At 41.7% G+C, this 17,105-nt stretch overlaps 1 protein-coding gene across 3 annotated transcripts in view; it reads left to right on the top strand.

Moving 5' to 3' along the window:
- sema5a (sema domain, seven thrombospondin repeats (type 1 and type 1-like), transmembrane domain (TM) and short cytoplasmic domain, (semaphorin) 5A) overlaps nt 1-17,105 on the top strand; it is a 174,088-nt gene that overhangs the window by 122,560 nt on the left and 34,423 nt on the right. For all 3 annotated transcript variants that reach the window (XR_003273311.1, XM_026179439.1, XM_026179438.1), the window contains exon 16: nt 11,232-11,457. Coding sequence is in view for 2 of the 3 variants with exons in the window: in XM_026179439.1 (XP_026035224.1) it covers nt 11,232-11,457 (226 nt within the window). In the remaining variant the exon portion in view is untranslated. The remainder of the gene's footprint in view (nt 1-11,231; nt 11,458-17,105) is intronic.

Below are 17,105 nucleotides of genomic sequence, written 5' to 3'. Positions count from 1 at the left end.
CTTTGGCGAATCTATGGCGCTATATAAATAATTAAAGTGAATTATTGCACACAGACAGGCCTGAATCATTTAGTTTTCTCTCTTTCCTTCATATCTTGCAACTAGTCTTGGCGTCGTTACCCATAAAAAAGTGTTTTACACATTATTGTGTATTACGCATTACTTTACTTAATTACTCTCTGGAGAGAGTAGTTTGTTACACTACTTGTTTCACTGCTCATGATATGTACTTAAATGCATTGCCACATATTTACCGGTTAGCAGTATAATCCTGAGGCTCAGTCCTACACTGATACAAATCCCTGTCCTAATAGGATAGGACACGCTTACAGTTTTTCTTTTAGTGCTGAAAAGCAGCTGAAAGAGACTTCATGGCAATCATCACAGCAATTCTACTGCGGAAGCATGCGTAGGTGGCAATGGATGCTACAATGCTATAAGCCTGACTGCTCATTGCTGCCATTGTTACCTGCCAAAACTCAGGCTCTGGCTGCTGGGCTGGGGTCAGCACACACTCAGCTTTAAGTCACTCTGGGAATTGATTGTATAGTAGCTTACACAGAGCCAGCGTTGTGTCAGCAGTATAACGTAGGTGTTTCTGTCCTGGATGCAGATTGCAGTTTACCTTCGCACTCTTGTTCTTCCTAAAAATCAAAGTAATGTCCACATGTTTGCTTGTCACAAGTTGTAGACTGCTCCACCCTTTTTTCCTCCTCCCATGTACACCAACCTAAATAAGCTGATTGTAGTTCAAGTGGAAAAAGGCATGTTTGTCACATGTTTGGATCACACTGCCCACACTTCCTGAGACATTTCAAAGTAAAAGCATATCAAGAGAGTATGTTTGGATACATTCAACACAAGTTACAATCAGTTACCACATACAACTGCTGACTCAAGTCAGAGGGCAGAATAAGTAGGACTGTTATTTATAAGCATGAAGTAAGCAATGAGATAGAAGGAAGAAAAATGGTTGTAGGTGATTAGAATCTGTAAAACTTTTCAGCGGCATTGACAAATAGATCTTTCTTCAACTTCTGGGGGGGGAAAATGGAGAGTTGGTCCCTGCGTGATTAAATAATTTTCACTCCCCTAAACCTCCATTAATTTCTCATTTTTCAAATCACATCCTCAGCAGCTTACCGACAAAAAGACCGACCCGTGTACGGCGAGATCTACAGTCGTTTTTATTAAATGAAGCATTACTGCCGAAATTCAAGCTGAATTTAATTTGAGTTTCATTTAAAATGCAAGTTAGTATTCTCTTTGCATTTTCCATACACTGCATTTCTGCGTTGAACGATTTGAAATTTAGTGTCACGTTTTGCATACTTGCACTCAGTTTTAGCGCATTAAAGCTATGAAGTTACTATGTTAGAAATGATCTACGATTAAAATAAAAGTCGTGAAAAAAGACAGCATATAAGAGAGAATTTTAAACTAGATCTTGCCGAGAGCTACAACTTCATTGTGAATGCCACGGTTTTATTCCTTTTAGTTCCTACGGGTAGATGAAAGAAGAGTTCAGAGTTGCGCCGTCTTCAAGAATACATCCTTCACTATGGTGTTTCCTACTTTGTACGCTAAAGTATATCAAATGTCTGTCACATCCAAGGATCAAAAGGAACCATTCTTCTCTGCTGAATATGCCTGGCGGAGTTAAATAAGTCAAACGTGGGCCAGGCAGAACTGACGATGCACAGAGCTGCTTAATGAAACTGAGAGCTGTTCTATTTACCTGTGAGGAGTTCAGTTGTGCAGCCAGCCTGTGAAATGAAAGTTAAGCACACAGTGTTTGTGTAGGCAGTCTGGCAGGTGAACGCACTTGTGTTTGTGTGTGTGCATGTGCGCGCGCGTGTGTTTTTGTACTGCTCCGTTTTAGTTATTGTGTGCGCACTGCTGTGTAGCCTGCTCCTGGCCGAGAGCGAGCTTCATTATGGAGTCAGACTGGTAGGCAGAGAGAGAGTAAGAGAGAGGAGTCTGTGTTTGACAAAGTGTGTTTTGGTCGGTGCCGCTAATTGAACTGATGTGTCACCGAGACTTGAGGAACATTAGGCCTCCGTCTCTGCAGACTCGACCACAATAGATAAAGACGTAGGCACCGGAGAGGATTAGTCACTCTCACATCTGGAGCGTACACTTAAACGTCTGGGTTCTGCAGCAGTATGTAAGTGCAGCCATCCTTATATTCACAGAAGTTTTCCTCTCTGGCTCACACACTCACTGCTCTCCCAGTCCAATAAGAAGTTTAATGAGTGTAATGATGGTAGGAGGCTGGAGAAGCACGACTCTTTATTATTCACCTCCCACAGCTGACCGTGACAGAGGCCCTTTTGTACCTACACACACATTTTGTTTCTTCCACACACACATAAGTTAAGATATACAGGGTATTTCGGCCTTACACTTTACATTCATACATTTTCCAGTAAGGAAAGAGGCTGAGGGATTATGTTTCCACAGGACTCAAACAGTATGCTGACACTCACACTGGCTCTCTTTCTTCCTTTCTCCCTTCCTCCATCCTCAACTTGTATCCCGTTAGTCTGTAACACCTAAAAAATAGGCGGAAAGGTCTGTGGATGGAGACAGAATGAGATAGGAGCTGAAGCCTGAATCCATAAGTCAGCCATGGATAAATGTATAAACATGCACGCGCTTCAGGCACAGTAACAGACAAGTCAGTGAAAGGTGCCAAAGTAAGAACTTTGACTCAATAGTCAAGCTGACAGCCTTGCATAGACACATACACACAAACAGCCCGACCACTGCTTCCATTGCTGACCAACCAGACCGTTATGATGCTATCAAGCATCCTTCCACCCAGCCCTCCTGAGCTCCAGCCAGAAACCCATTACAGAGGTGCCCGTCTCCAAGCAGCTGCCTGTTAAAGGTGTTAAGCAGCATAAAATCGCAGCTCTCCATTTGCCCATAATGCACATTGCTGCTCTCGCCAGGGGGGCAGTGGACACGGCTATGAGTCAAAATCAGCGGACTAATTGAATTCAATCTTGTGTTCCACATGCCACTCGTCACATCCAACTGCTTTGGTCTATGTTTTTCCCTTTTAGGGTAATTTCTGTGAAATTGAGACGTGAGTGTGGCTGAGTGAAGAGTGCAGAAAATCCTTTTTTCTGGTTTTTGTTGTTCTTTTACTTGTTTTACTGTAGTTGTATTACTTTGTTTTACTACTTTACCAAATCAGCTGGAAAGAATGAGATAAAACATTTAAATAGCATAGTTAAAATGAAAGTTTAATAAAAAAAAAATTATAAAAGAAATAGGGCTCTTTTTTTTAAATTCAGACAGACATGTTTACAATGGTCAAGATGTATTTTATGCCCAAAATTGCCTATTCACTGCTCGGAGACAGTCAAAGTCATTAAAATGAGTCATTTTATCGGTTTGTGGGTGTATGTGTGTTATGGTTATAGGTTTGGATTGATGTTTATTTCCACCTCCTTAGGTCCATTTTTAATGCATTATTCAAAACATGTTGTAAAAATTTCTACTCTAAAAGCAGGAGAGATTGTTTTTGTGTTTATTATCATGCCATTGTGTCCCATGCATAGCCACTGTAACAAGGCTCCTTTTTATTGCAGTAAAATGCAATAAACTGTCCATTATCCCTCCACTTTAAGAGTAGACACCGTCAACAGCAAGGGTGTTTTGACTTATTTCACATTATAGACCCCCAGGTAACACAGGGCTAATACTGGGGAGCAGCAAGATTATCTTCATGGCATTGCATTGCAATCCCATAATATACTTCGGTACAAGTAAAACAAAATGACCCTTCCCACAAATGTTTCCATACAGCATGTCTACGTGAATGTATCCGTGTGGGTAGCAGAGGCTGTATATAAAAGATGGACGTAAACGTGAAGTCAGTGGAAGCACCTTAAAACCTGCATTCTGTCCAACAGCCAGCAGAGGGAGACTCTACTTTATTTACAAGCCTATAAAATATATTGTCTTTATTTTTTAACCCTGGGAATATTTTGACTTCATGTCACATTTAATACAACATGATGGTAACTTTGTAAGTTATGGTCCCGTTCAGGGTAAAGCTGAAAATAATTGTGCATTAGTGTGTGGCTACCTCGAGAAGAAGTCCACAGACATGTATGTACAGTCTATGATTGAAAAAATGCTTGTTGCTGTGTATTGATTGGGGCGATCGTGGCTCAAGAGTTGGGCGTTCGCCTTGTAATCGGAAGGTTGCCGGTTCGAGCCCCGGCTCGGACAGTTGTGTCCTTGGGCAAGACACTTCACCCATTGCCTACTGGTGGTGGTCAGAGGGCCCGGTGGTGCCAGTGTCCGGCAGCCTCGCCTCTGTCAGTGCGCCCCAGGGTGGCTGTGGCTACAATGTAGCTTGCCATCACCAGTGTGTGAATGGGTGGATGACTGGATATGTAAAGCGCTTTGGGTCCTTAGGGACTAGTAAAAGTGCTATATAAATACAGGCCATTTATTGATTGTTCAGTTTAGCCTAGGATAGACAGTGAGCTGAACAGATTGTAAAATCCCCTTTAGACAAATGTGTGATTTGTCATTATCACCTGTATAAATAAAACTGACTTAGCGTGCAGATTTTCTTCAGACCAATAGTCTCTAACACATGCCGGCAATGCCACATGTAAATAAATGACACACTGAGCTAGCTTGAAATCTCTTGAGCCTAAAAAGTCAAACTAAACCCTTTTGTTTTGTTTTTCCTCTGTAGTAGAGCCATTAGATGTACTCCTAAATAAATAAGCCACTATATCTAAATTAATAATAAATTGATTCATGCACTGATTTAAAAATTTTATTATCTCTATTCCACTGCAAATCCCATACAACTTATGGGTAATTTTTTTTCTTGTGACCCTTAAAATAAAGTCATGTCTAACTGTCACCACATATCAAAGACATGGTGTATATAATTCATAAAGTCTAACTTCACAATCCCTTTTTCAGAGTGTTTTAATTAGCATGTTTTTAGAAGCCTAAAGAGACAAACAATTTGTGACCTCTCATCTTTATCTCTGGAGCTAATACAGATACATTCGTGGGGTTTTATTAAGAACCTGTCATTTAATTAGTCTGACTCCACAAAAAGATTCACCTTATTGATAAATACTAGGACATAATGTCATGCCAATTCATTCAGTGTATACTTATAGACATATATATATGTAGAGAGAGAGAGAGAGAGAGAGAGAGAGAGAGAGCACTATTAAAAGTCTCGCGACACCCCTCATTTCAGCACCCAGATATTTAGATTGCAGAAATGGAAAGATGCAGTGATTTATTGAACCGTGTGCAAAAGTACATAGAAATACATTATAAACCAGCGTTTTTGCTCCAGTGAGCTTGACAGTAAATATTTGGCATGGCCACCTTTATTCTTCAACACTTGAACTCTAGATGAGCTTTTCTGTAATTTCTTGTAGTAGTCTTCAGGAATAGCTCTCCACATTTCCTGATGGACATTCAAATTCTTTGGATGTTGGCTGCCACACTGAAGATCCCACATGTGGAGGCCAATCCATGGCTAATCAGAATGGCTTCTTGATGTGGATAACTTTTGTTTCTTGACTTTCAGGTACAGTTCATCTGCTCCAGATACTTTTTTAAGTCCGTCACTTCTTCTTTTCTCCTCCACTTCTCCAGTTTTCATCAATTTTTAAGGGCACTCTGTGCTGAAAAGCTGAGAAACACATTTTTGTTGCATAAATACAATGTTATGCTTGTTAAACTGTGCTGTCTTTGGCATTTTTTGGAGATTTTGCTAAAAAAAACAACAACAATTTGCAACAAATTATGTATTTTTGCAGCAGGCTACTAGTAACAAAGATACAATTTAAAATTGGTTCTTGGTTAAGTTGGCTGTCGTGTCTCCATCCCTAGAGTTAGGTCACTTTTAAGTAGCTCAACAAACAGAAATCCTCTGAAATCCTTTGAAAGCCCTTCAGAAAGGCTGGACAACCATTTCTCAAGACCACTTTAAAAATTGCTATGCATATACAGATATATATATATATATATATATATATATATATATATATATATATATATATATATATATATATATATATATATATATATATATATATATATATTAGGGGTGCAACGATACACAAAATTCACGGTTCGGTTCGATACTTTGGTGTCACAGTTCGATATTTTTTCGATACAAAAAAATGTTCATGCATTTTTAATTTGTCATTTATTAAAATTATAAATATATATTTTAACTCAAAAGTACAGTTTTTAAATTTAACCCTCACCCTTGTGCGTGTTTTTTATTTTGACAGCGAATGCGCACCTGCGGACCACTTATGTGCAGCCCTGGTTATTTAGCTCATCATATTGCAGCCACAGAAATTCTTTTGTCCATGAAACCATAAAGCTGCACTTTCTTTTTGCCTTATAGTCTGATTTGTCATAACTTCTCCGTTTTGTGGTCAGCTTTTCTTTGGCTGTCACTTCTTCACCCTGACCTGTCTTATTTGGCTCAGCAGAACTGAAATGCTTTTACACACGCACTCACATAAGCTCAGCGATTCTCTGCGCGATCAACCTCTCACATGTTTAAGCTGCGGGAGATTTCACTTGTCATGTTTGCATAGTAAGCTAACGATTAATAAGACGATGTCAGAGGAATTGGTGCGCAAATTATCATCACTCACAGATCAGTGCTGTCGCTCTCTATACACAGTTCGCACGATTGCAAAGTGAAAGCAAAAAAACAAGCGCAAATTCAAACGCGATTTCAATATGTCACATATTGACAGTGGCTCACCGATGCCAATGACATAATTACCCAGCTACATTTCCGAAAGAATGCAAAAGCATTGATATATATTTTTCCTACAATAGCCCGACGGGCAGGGAAGAGATAGATTTTGGTAGCCCGACTGAAAAAATCGCTAGCTCCGGCACGTCGGGCTAGCGATATTGCGAGCCCTGTATCTGATTGAGGAATCACTCATCTTTGGAAAAGAGAGTTTATTACAGAGAAATGGCTCTTTCCAAAATAAAAGCTATACTATCCGCTTCTTCTGGGCTATATTCTCAGCAGCATAAGGAGAATCATGTGCTAACAGCGGTCTAAATGACTCGGCTAAAGTTAGTAGCATGCTTGCTTTTTTTTTTCTGCTTCCACTTGTCTTTGCACTACGATGATGTCGGCGTAAATGTGCAGTCATATTCGTTGTGTTCCCACTAGTGCTTTCAGGTTAATCTCGTTGAAATGACCTCAACACCACAACACGGCAAATCTCCGTTAACGAGCTACCGCCGATTGCTCCGTGCATGGGGCTAGACGGCCAACACGTTAACGAGCTAACTGCGCTAACACACTAGTTCACACCCATGTAATTGAGCATTGCATGGCACATCCAACATACTGTTTTACTTTAGTCCATGACTCGCTTACCTTCAGGGTCATACGTCACATGAAAACCAAAATAATTCCAAACGCCAGATCTGAATGAGAGTGGGGGAGGTCCATCTTGCAAGGAGAGCTTAACTTCTGTCTCGCTAGCTTGCCCTGCGCTCTTCCTTCTGACTATGCTGTCTGTGTTGAGCGCTCAGTGGATCTGCGCTCGACAGTGCAGCCTAGGCGGAGTAGTCGAACACAGATTCACTGAGCGCTCAACACAGACAGCATCGTCAGAAGGAAAATTGATAAAATAAATTACAAATTTTGTATTGTTCGATACATATGCGTACCGAACCGAAAGCACTGTATCGAACGGTTCAATATCGATACGAATATCGTTGCACCCCTAATATATATATATATATATATATATATATATATATATATATATATATATATATAAAAACCACTAGCTGTAAGATATGTAAACTTCAGCTGTAGTTGTTGTAGATTCCTTTAGAGACCTTGAATGAGGTTTAGCTTTAAACCCAGTAATTATCTCCTTAGCCCACTGCACTGATACTAATCCCCAGAGTATAGGGAGAAACGCTTACCAGACAAGCCTCATTAAATATTTACTGTGTTTGGCCACCATCAACCACTCTCACAACAAACACCCACAGACTGTTTGCCTTTCCTCCGTCCCCCCCAACCCCCCATTCATGCCATGTGTTGCATTTGTGTCGCCATAGGCGATGGCGAGAAGCTGACGTGGACTTTTTTTCTTCCTTCCCTTTTGTTATTGGCTGATAATCACAGATTGTGGGCTGGTCTGTGATGCGTGACAATGTTAAATATTAATGTCTGAAGATGATTACTGCACTGGATGGAGAGAGGCGGGAAGTGCGGTGGAGGTGACACCCTCATTCATCACCGGGCCCTAACAGAATCTAAATCCTCGCTGTGTTTTTAACCTTGGTACCCTGGGGAAGTGAGACAGAGGGAGCGAGAGGAAGCAGGAGATAGAAACAGTGGTGCATAGGGAGAGGAGAAGGAGATGAAACAGATACAGAAGGAAAAAAATAAGAAACAGAGAGCGAGAGAGAGAGAGAGGGGGACAGATGTGTCACAAAGCGAGTTATAAGCTGTGTGAGAAGAACGCAGGGGGGTGGAGTTGGGGGAATATAAAGATAGATGGATGGATGCAAAGTAAGACCATGACAGCGGATAAAAAAGGAAGTGAGATGGTGAAAAATATGCCTGCATACTGTATAATGTATAGAGCTCTTCTCCTCAGCTGACCTGTCAGCGTATCCTATGTGACAGGCTGACGGATGTGCAGAAAGGAACTCTTATCTTATTTTGTCAAGGTCTGGCAGTCAGTCAAGTCCTATTCAGCATAAATAAACAAGCAGCGAGGAAAATGGCAGCCATCTCACCTTCTCTTCTACAGTGTCATTTTCCTCAGACGTATCTCTCCCTCCGCCTTCTTACTCTTTAGCTGGGAACAAAACGGGGCCGGACTTCCTATTACCCATCTATTATCATATTGAATCTTATCACCAAATATAGCACCACAGAATAAGAGTATTTCTTTTCCAGCCAGCTGTCCAAGTTGGCTGAGGAGAGTGCTGGATATATATATGTGTGTGTGTGTGTGTATGTGTGTGTATATATATATATATATATATATATATATATATATATATATATATATATATATATATATATATATATACATATATATATATATATATATATATATATATATATATATATATATATATATATATATACACACACTCAACAAAAATATAAACGCAACACCTTTGTTACTGCTCCCATTCCCCATGGGATGGACGTAGAGACCTAAAATTCATTCCAGATACACAATATAACCATCCCTCCCAAACAGTGGTCACAAATCAGTCCAAATGTGTGGTAGTGGGCACATCTGCCATATTGAGATAATCCATCCCACCTCACAGGTGTGCCACATCAGGATGCTGATCTGACATCATGAGTAGTGCACAGGTGTATCTCAGACTGCCCACAACAAAAGGCCACCCTGGAATGTGCAGTTTTGTCTCACAGCAAAATGCCACAGATGCCACAAGCAATGAGGGAGCGTGCAACTGGCATGCTGACAGCAGGAATGTCAACCAGATCTGTCGCCCGTGCATTGAATGTTCATTTCTCAACCATAAGCAGTCTCCACAGGCGTTTCAGAGAATATGGCAGCACATCCAACCGGCCTCACAACCGCAGACCTCGTGTAACCACACCAGCCCAGGACCTCCACATCCAGCAGGTTCACCTCCAAGATCGTCTGAGACCAGCCACCCAGACAGCTGCTGGAACAATTGGTTTGCACAACCAAACAATTTCTGCACAAACTGTCAGAAACCGTCTCAGGGACGCTCAACTGCATGCCCGTCGTCCTCATCGGGGTCTTGACCTGACTCCAGCTCGTCGCCGTAACAGACTTGTGTGGGCAAATGCTCACATTCGATGGCGTCTGGCACGTTGGAGAGGTGTGCGCTTCACGGATGAATCATGGTTCACATTGTTCAGGGCAGATGGCAGTTGAGAATGTCCCAGTTCTTGCATGGCCAGCATACTCACCGGACATGTCACCCATTAACCCATTGAGCATGTTCGGGATGTGCTTGACCGGCGTATACGACAGCGTGTACCAGTTCCCATGAATATCCAACAACCTCGCACAGCCATTGAAGTGGAGTGGACCAACATTCCACAGGCCACAATTGACAATCTGATAGACTCCATGCGACGATGTGTTGCACTGCATGAGGCAAATGGTGGTCACACCAGATACTGACCGGTTCTGGGTCCCCAGACCCCCAATAGCGCAAAAAACTGCACATTCCAGGGTGGCCTTTTGTTGTGGGCAGTCTGAGGTACACCTGTGCACTACTCATGATGTCAGATCAGCATCCTGATGTGGCACACCTGTGAGGTGGGATGGATTATCTCAATATAGCAGATGTGCCCACTACCACACATTTGGACTGATTTGTGACCACTGTTTGGGAGGGATGGTTATATTGTGTATCTGGAATGAATTTTAGGTCTCTACGTCCATCCCATGGGGAATGGGAGCAAAAACAAAAGTGTTGCGTTTATATTTTTGTTGAGTGTATATACACACACATATGGCACTCCTGAGTAGGTCCCACATATCATATTGTTATGGCTTTAATGGCGTGTTATTCATTTTTACCGCCTGGCTTTCAAAGTCAAATGCAGATTGGAGGAAGAGTTGCCATTATTACTGTATTCTTCGCCTCTTTCTGTGTCAGCCTCTTGCTGTCCTTGGCTTCAGCGCTCCTTCTCTCCATCTTTTCCCTGTGGTTATAGATTAAATTTGATCAACAATGACCTTTTCTGCTTGGATTGTTTGCCTCTTTCCATGTTCGGCAAGTGGTCTAATGGGAGCATATCCATAGCCAGTGCGTGCAGGCATAATGGCACGCTATATTAGAGCCAGGCAAACCAGGCCTGGTTGGTTTGTAAAGGGTATTTTTGGGAATGAGTGGCACTCGTTCTGGAAACATGCCGTACTGTAAACCTGCCAGAACCAGAATCAAGAGGCTTTCAAGGATGAGCGATGATGAAAGGCGTTGGTTTTTTTTCTCACCCCTTTATAGTTTGTTTAATTTCACATGAGCGACTGCTGAGGGTTTCAGAAGGCATTGTCCGGGTCATTATTATGTTTGGAAAACACAACAGAAGGTTTTTGTCGGAGCCTGTTGTGCTAATTATCGCCTCGGTCATTTGTGATTCTCTCTCGTGAAATAAAACTGTGGGTTAAAATGCAGTGTTTCTGTGCCTGCAGGAGTACCAGTCTTGCAACACTCTGCCATGTCCCGACCTTAAAAAGACCACACCCTGGACCCCGTGGACGCCTGTCAACATCTCCGACAACGGCGGCCACTATGAGCAGCGTTTCCGCTACACTTGCAAAGCTCGCATCCCAGACCCGAGCCTGCTAGAAGTGGGCAGACAGAGGATCGAGATGCGCTACTGTTCCAGCGACGGATCCACTGGCTGCTCCACTGATGGTGAGTGCATAAGAGGGAAGAGACTTATGGTCTCTTTCCAGCTCTCTCAGCCTCTGGATGTTCCTGTTTTCCTGCTCCAACTGTCCTTCTGCAGCTGCGGGTTATTGTCCTCCTCGCTTCAAGTCAGTCCTTCTTTCTGTTTGGCTGTTGCTCTTTCTCTTCCTTTCTCGATGTCCTGGAAAAGTTATAGGAGCCCTATCTCGGTCAACTCTCGTGTTTACCATCCCGTCCTCCTCGCCTTTATCAGACATCAAGGCGTCAGATGTACTAATGAACTTCCAATCCAAAGCGATCAGCAGTTTACGACTAATTTCATCCACCACGCTCACATGCACAGAAACGCAAACAGACACACATGCACACAAGTTCATTTACAGCCTCACAAAGAAGCAGCAAACTGCGGCTCTTTATCCGTAATTCCAGCTATTCCCATTTGCTTAAGTCGCTGCACCACACGGTCTCAGTCAGCCACACCCCTGGCGAATTAAACGCTGTAAATGTTTGTACAAGAAGCCTGCTAATTGACGAGTTGTTTATGTTGTCCAAGAGAAGTATGCGTGTTAGAGAGGAGACATGCAGGATGGCATCGCACCACAGCAAAGCGATTCAGATACAGATGCAGCAGTTAAAGTTTGTTTATGGTGCCGCTCTCTGCCTCAGAGGGGAAAAAGCTGTTTTTAAAGGGCTTCAGAGTTAGCGCCCGGCTAAGCTGCGGCGGCCTCCCATCACGCTGGGTTCATCTGCGTCTCTGGGTGGTCTGTTGCTACCACCAATCACACGCCACACGCTGCGATAATCACTGAGGTTAGCCTTTTTGATCTCACCACCTCTTCCTTATTTCTGATTATTAATATCCGTCTTTCTTCCAGGCGCTAACAGTGGTACAAGTTGTTCTCCTCACACTTTGAAGCCAGCGCTTAAATGTTCCTGAAGGGTTTTAAATGAGCGCCGACAAGCACAGAGGAAAAACCTGACTGCAGACTCAAAGCTTTAAGAGGAGTGACAGCCACACATCTGAGACGTTAGAGAACAAAGGCTCGAGCTTTAATAGGTCTGTCTTGTTTCTGATTAGTGGGAGGAAGTAACCGACACAACGTGTTTCATTAGGGGTTGTCACCGGCAGCCCGACATCAGATTAGCTTCAGTGTTAATTACAACAATTGGAGAAAAAAAAAAGCAAGGCAGTGATTTCAGCAGTCACTTTTGGCAAAGTGTTAGTCTGTGCAGGATGCAAGCCGACTATAGGATCCAAGCAGGCAGATGGTAATACACCATATGAGCTGAGTAGTACTAGCTGTAAAAATGTAGCTGTTTTTTTGTTTTGGGTGTTTTTTTTCGCAGATATACCATCATGAAAATGATGGTATATCTGCGGAAAGCTGCCATTAGCTCAGCTTGTTAAAGTGGAAACTTTGTAGCAAGCAGGTTGCGTTTAAACCATTATTTTGCAGGGGAGGTTAGGATATCTGTGCTAATAGAGACAGACTTCATTATACGTACTGTGGCAAAGATTATCAACAGCCATGATTAGTTGTGAGGCTGTTGCACTTTACACTTCGCTTTAACTAGATAAGTAATTAACATCACTGCAGGCAATGTTTCTAGTCTCCTCAAAGCATAGCCTTGTGAATAACAGGGTGATTTAATATGGAATTGGTGAAATATGTGAAATGATTTTTTCTTTCTTTTTCATTTACTTTCTGCAAATGTTCTGTGAAGCAAATTTCCTTTCAACATCAGAACGGTTTAACTCAAATCTGTCTTTTTTCCCTCCTTTTTGAAAGAACTGAGTTACGCGTGTTTGAGCAAAAGGGAAAAAAGGTTTAAAAAAATACTTCAGTGTGCACTTTGAAACTTCTGTTTCAATTAGCTGCACTGAGTGAAGTGGAGATCTATTGAGGTGTGCGTGGCCCCTGTGTTCTCGTCCGCTCTGTCCCGTGTTGATTGTCCATCTCCGGTCTTCGGTATGATTCACTTCTCGGAGGAGTTTTAAGTCATAACTGTCGAAAAAGAGGACAGACTCCAGCGATCCACTTCTTCATTTCAGCCATTATCAAAGTTGCCATCCATCTGGAGAGCACTGGTGTGTGTATTTGTGGGTTTGCGTGGAGGCGGGTAATATGTGCGTTTGCCTTTTTCTTTTTCTTGGTGGGTGGATATGTGCACATTGTGAGTGTGTGTGTGTCTGTGTGTGCGTATGAGACACTTTCAATAAGCCCTCCTCCTCCTACTGTCCATCTCTCATGTGGTGCCAGATCCCCGGGGACAGCAGTTAACTTTTCTGACAGCAAGAGGCTATCATAAAGTAATTACTACCACAGCGCTGGTGTTTATTGATACTCAAAACTGGGGCAAAGGACAACGAGATCCCTCTGAGACAGCGGGACCCCGAAAAGAAATGGTGTGTCACTCAATAAAGATTTACTATTTGCATCAGGCAGCTTGCAATCGATTAGAGTTCAGCTCACATCACGCGCTTTACCTGTGAGAGCCAGTGTAAACAGATTGCTCTATGAAGAGTGGCGGGAAAGTTATTTGAGACGGTAATCAATTAGTGCATAGGCCACAATAAACATGTTGCTGTTAATCCTTAGCAGAGGACATGTTGAGACACTTAAGGTGAGATAGTGCATCCAAGTACTGTTTTTTCTTCTTTTAAACTGCGCTTTGTCTCCTAGAAATTAATGCAATTTAGTCCATGGGTGACATAATACTTCCTTTGAATAATTGAACACAATATTTGTAACAATATTTGTAAAATAAAAAAATGTATTATTGTTATCATATTGAATCGACCATGTGATAAATGTCTGCAATTGCAAAAGAAGTTTGTTTTTGTTTTTTTAAATAAGTTTTTCTCATACTCTGAGTCAGATATCTCCACTCCAGAGGAGTAAGTTTACTTTCCATTTTTATTCTTGTTTATATTTATCTGCATTTTGGAGTAGGGCTGCACGATTAATCGTTAGAAAATCGCGATCTCAATTCATACTTATGTGTGATCTCATTTCCAAATGATTTAAAATCCAACGATTTTTAAAAAAAAAGAAAGAAGACGATGACGATTGTACCACATTTTGATCCGGGACGTAATCTGCATGAAAACAAGCGCTCACTCTTCCTGCTCAACAAATGACAAGGGCGGAGCCTTATACCACGTGGTACAGAAGCTGGCTGCTAAAATTGGCAGGGAAAAAACAACGGAGAGCACGTCAGGGATGAGGAGAAAGTGACAGGAGAAAATCCGTCCCGGTCAACCACCCAAACATCAATAACGGGAACCTTATACAGCGCTTCCCTATACCCGTCGAACTCCCGCAGGCACAAAGAAATTACGGAGGCTATCACTTATCACCTGACCAAAGATATGGCTCCCATCAACACTGTGCAAAACGAGGGATTTAGGAAAATGATCAACACCCTAGACAAACGCTACACAGTGCCATCCTGCAATGATTTTTCTATTGTTGCACTACCTGCTCTATACACGCAGCGTCGAGCAACGGTGGAGACGAAATTTCAAGCAGTACAACATTTTGCGGCAAGGACAAAATGTGAGACATTTGTTGTTTTTATGTTCAGTCTCAACTGTTACGAAGTTGATGTGCAGTTAATAAGTGCAATAAATATTTATACTGGAAAAGAAAATTGTGAGAGAATCGTGATCTCAATTCTAAGCCAAAAAAATCGTGATTCTCATTTTATGCAAAATCGTGCAGCCCTATTTTGGAGGGTGTTTATTTTTACCGAAGGGTTTCTTCATGTATCATTCAGTACCTGGTTTAGAGAATGGTTTTTTTTCCTGGGGCCTTATTTTTTTATAAAAACAAAATTTGTTGTTTTTTTCCCCTGTGGCTGTCAATAGTATCAGAATTATGAAGTGGTAAAAAAAGAAAACCCTCTCGTAGCTCAGCTGAATGTAGTCAAAGCTAACAGCGGTTAGCTAGAAGCTTCTAGTTTGCAGCTTTTAATCAGAAACTACCTCCTGCAGCCAAGTGTCGTCTGAAAACGCAGTTTTATTTGTAAATTAAGAATTCACAAATATATTGGAGCCACTTTTGGACCCCTTTTTGCCTTCAAGCCTCTTTCAGCTGCTCCCTGATTCAAACGGGGTCACCACAGCAGATGGATCCAAAGGTTGATTTTGTGGGTTTTTATGCCAGATACCCTCCCTGACACAACTCTCCCAGGGATTTGTGTGTCCTCCCAGTCTCAAAGCAGTGATCTTTCATATATTAGGTGAATGTGTTAACCATTATACTATGGAGCTGCTCATCCTTTTGCTTTCAGAATTCTGCCTTAACTCTCTGTGGGAAAAATAAAAAAAGATGCCAATCTCCCATCACGTCCCAAAGGTGCTCTAGGGGATTGAGATCTGGTGACTACGGAGGCTGAACTCACTGTCATGTTGAAGAAACCAGTTTGATTGGCTGATTACATACTTGCATTAAAAGGGCTCATGCCACCAAGTGTGAAATCTCCAAGGATGATGAGACGGATAACGTGCGTGGCAGCGTTCGGTCAGGACCATTTTGCAGTCTTTAACAGGATCAACCGTTAACGCCTGCTCGTGTTAACTGATGACCACAGATGTCAGTGCATTCATGCCATTTCGATGTGAAAAGGACTTAAGTCAACAAATTAGATTTCCAAACTGTTAAAGAATTAACATGTTGCTGTTACTGACTTAACAGCTTAAAACTGAATATAAATCCTTTTTAAAAAATGTATGTATCCACTTTTTCACACACTATATATAAACATTCTCTTTACACATATTTTTAAGTGAACTAACCTTTTCGTACTGCTAGGTATGTTCTTGTTTGGATATTCTCTTTTGAAGTCAGTGCATGAACATTTTCTCTCACTTGCCGCCTTGCTGTCACACTAATGTCACTTCCCTGCAATTTAATAAAAAGCCCACTTTTCCATGTTGTTTAAGATCTTCTCCGCCGCCCTCCTCCTGGGCACTGTGTTTGTACACTCGTGCATCACAGCCATCAGATATACCTGATTTGGATTATATTCAGACACATGGCAGATGTTATTGGCACACACCTGGAAGTGTTATCACGGACATACAGATAAGAAGAAATTAATCCCCTGTCAATACAGGGGGAATAAAACTGCTGCTGGAGCCAACCTAGCAGCTTCCTTCTGTCTTTGTTTCACTGTTGCCTCGTGATCGCTATCTGTCTTTATTACGAGAGACAAATTATGACTATATGATTTAACCAAGCATTTACAATGAGCTTTTATGTAACATACTGACTTGTTTCATATCAGTGATCGTAGCTTAATGATAGCGATGAGTTAATTACTTAAGATCTGTGGTGATTTAAAGACCTCTCTTGTCATGTACACCCATTTATTAGTCTCGTAGCTCTTGTAGTCATTTTCCTTCTTTTTCACATCTTACATGGCTGAATGAAAAGCCAAACATTTGATCAGTTGGATACATATAAGTGTTAAACATGAAGTTCTTTTTAATTTTTCAAAAGCAAAACATAAAATCTATAGATTTCCTCTCCTGTTCATACAGTATATCCTAATGTTTAGTGCATACACATACCTACACCCCTGCTTTTCATCTGCTTCTCTATGGATGGAAGCACACTGTAGAAGCCTTGCACAGTTGATGGTGTCAC

This window comes from Astatotilapia calliptera, chromosome 9 (genome assembly GCF_900246225.1).
Source record: "Astatotilapia calliptera chromosome 9, fAstCal1.2, whole genome shotgun sequence".
Lineage (NCBI taxonomy): Eukaryota > Metazoa > Chordata > Actinopteri > Cichliformes > Cichlidae > Astatotilapia > Astatotilapia calliptera.
The sequence above is the reverse complement of the archived record's forward strand: the minus strand, read 5'-3'. Positions and strand labels throughout refer to the sequence as shown.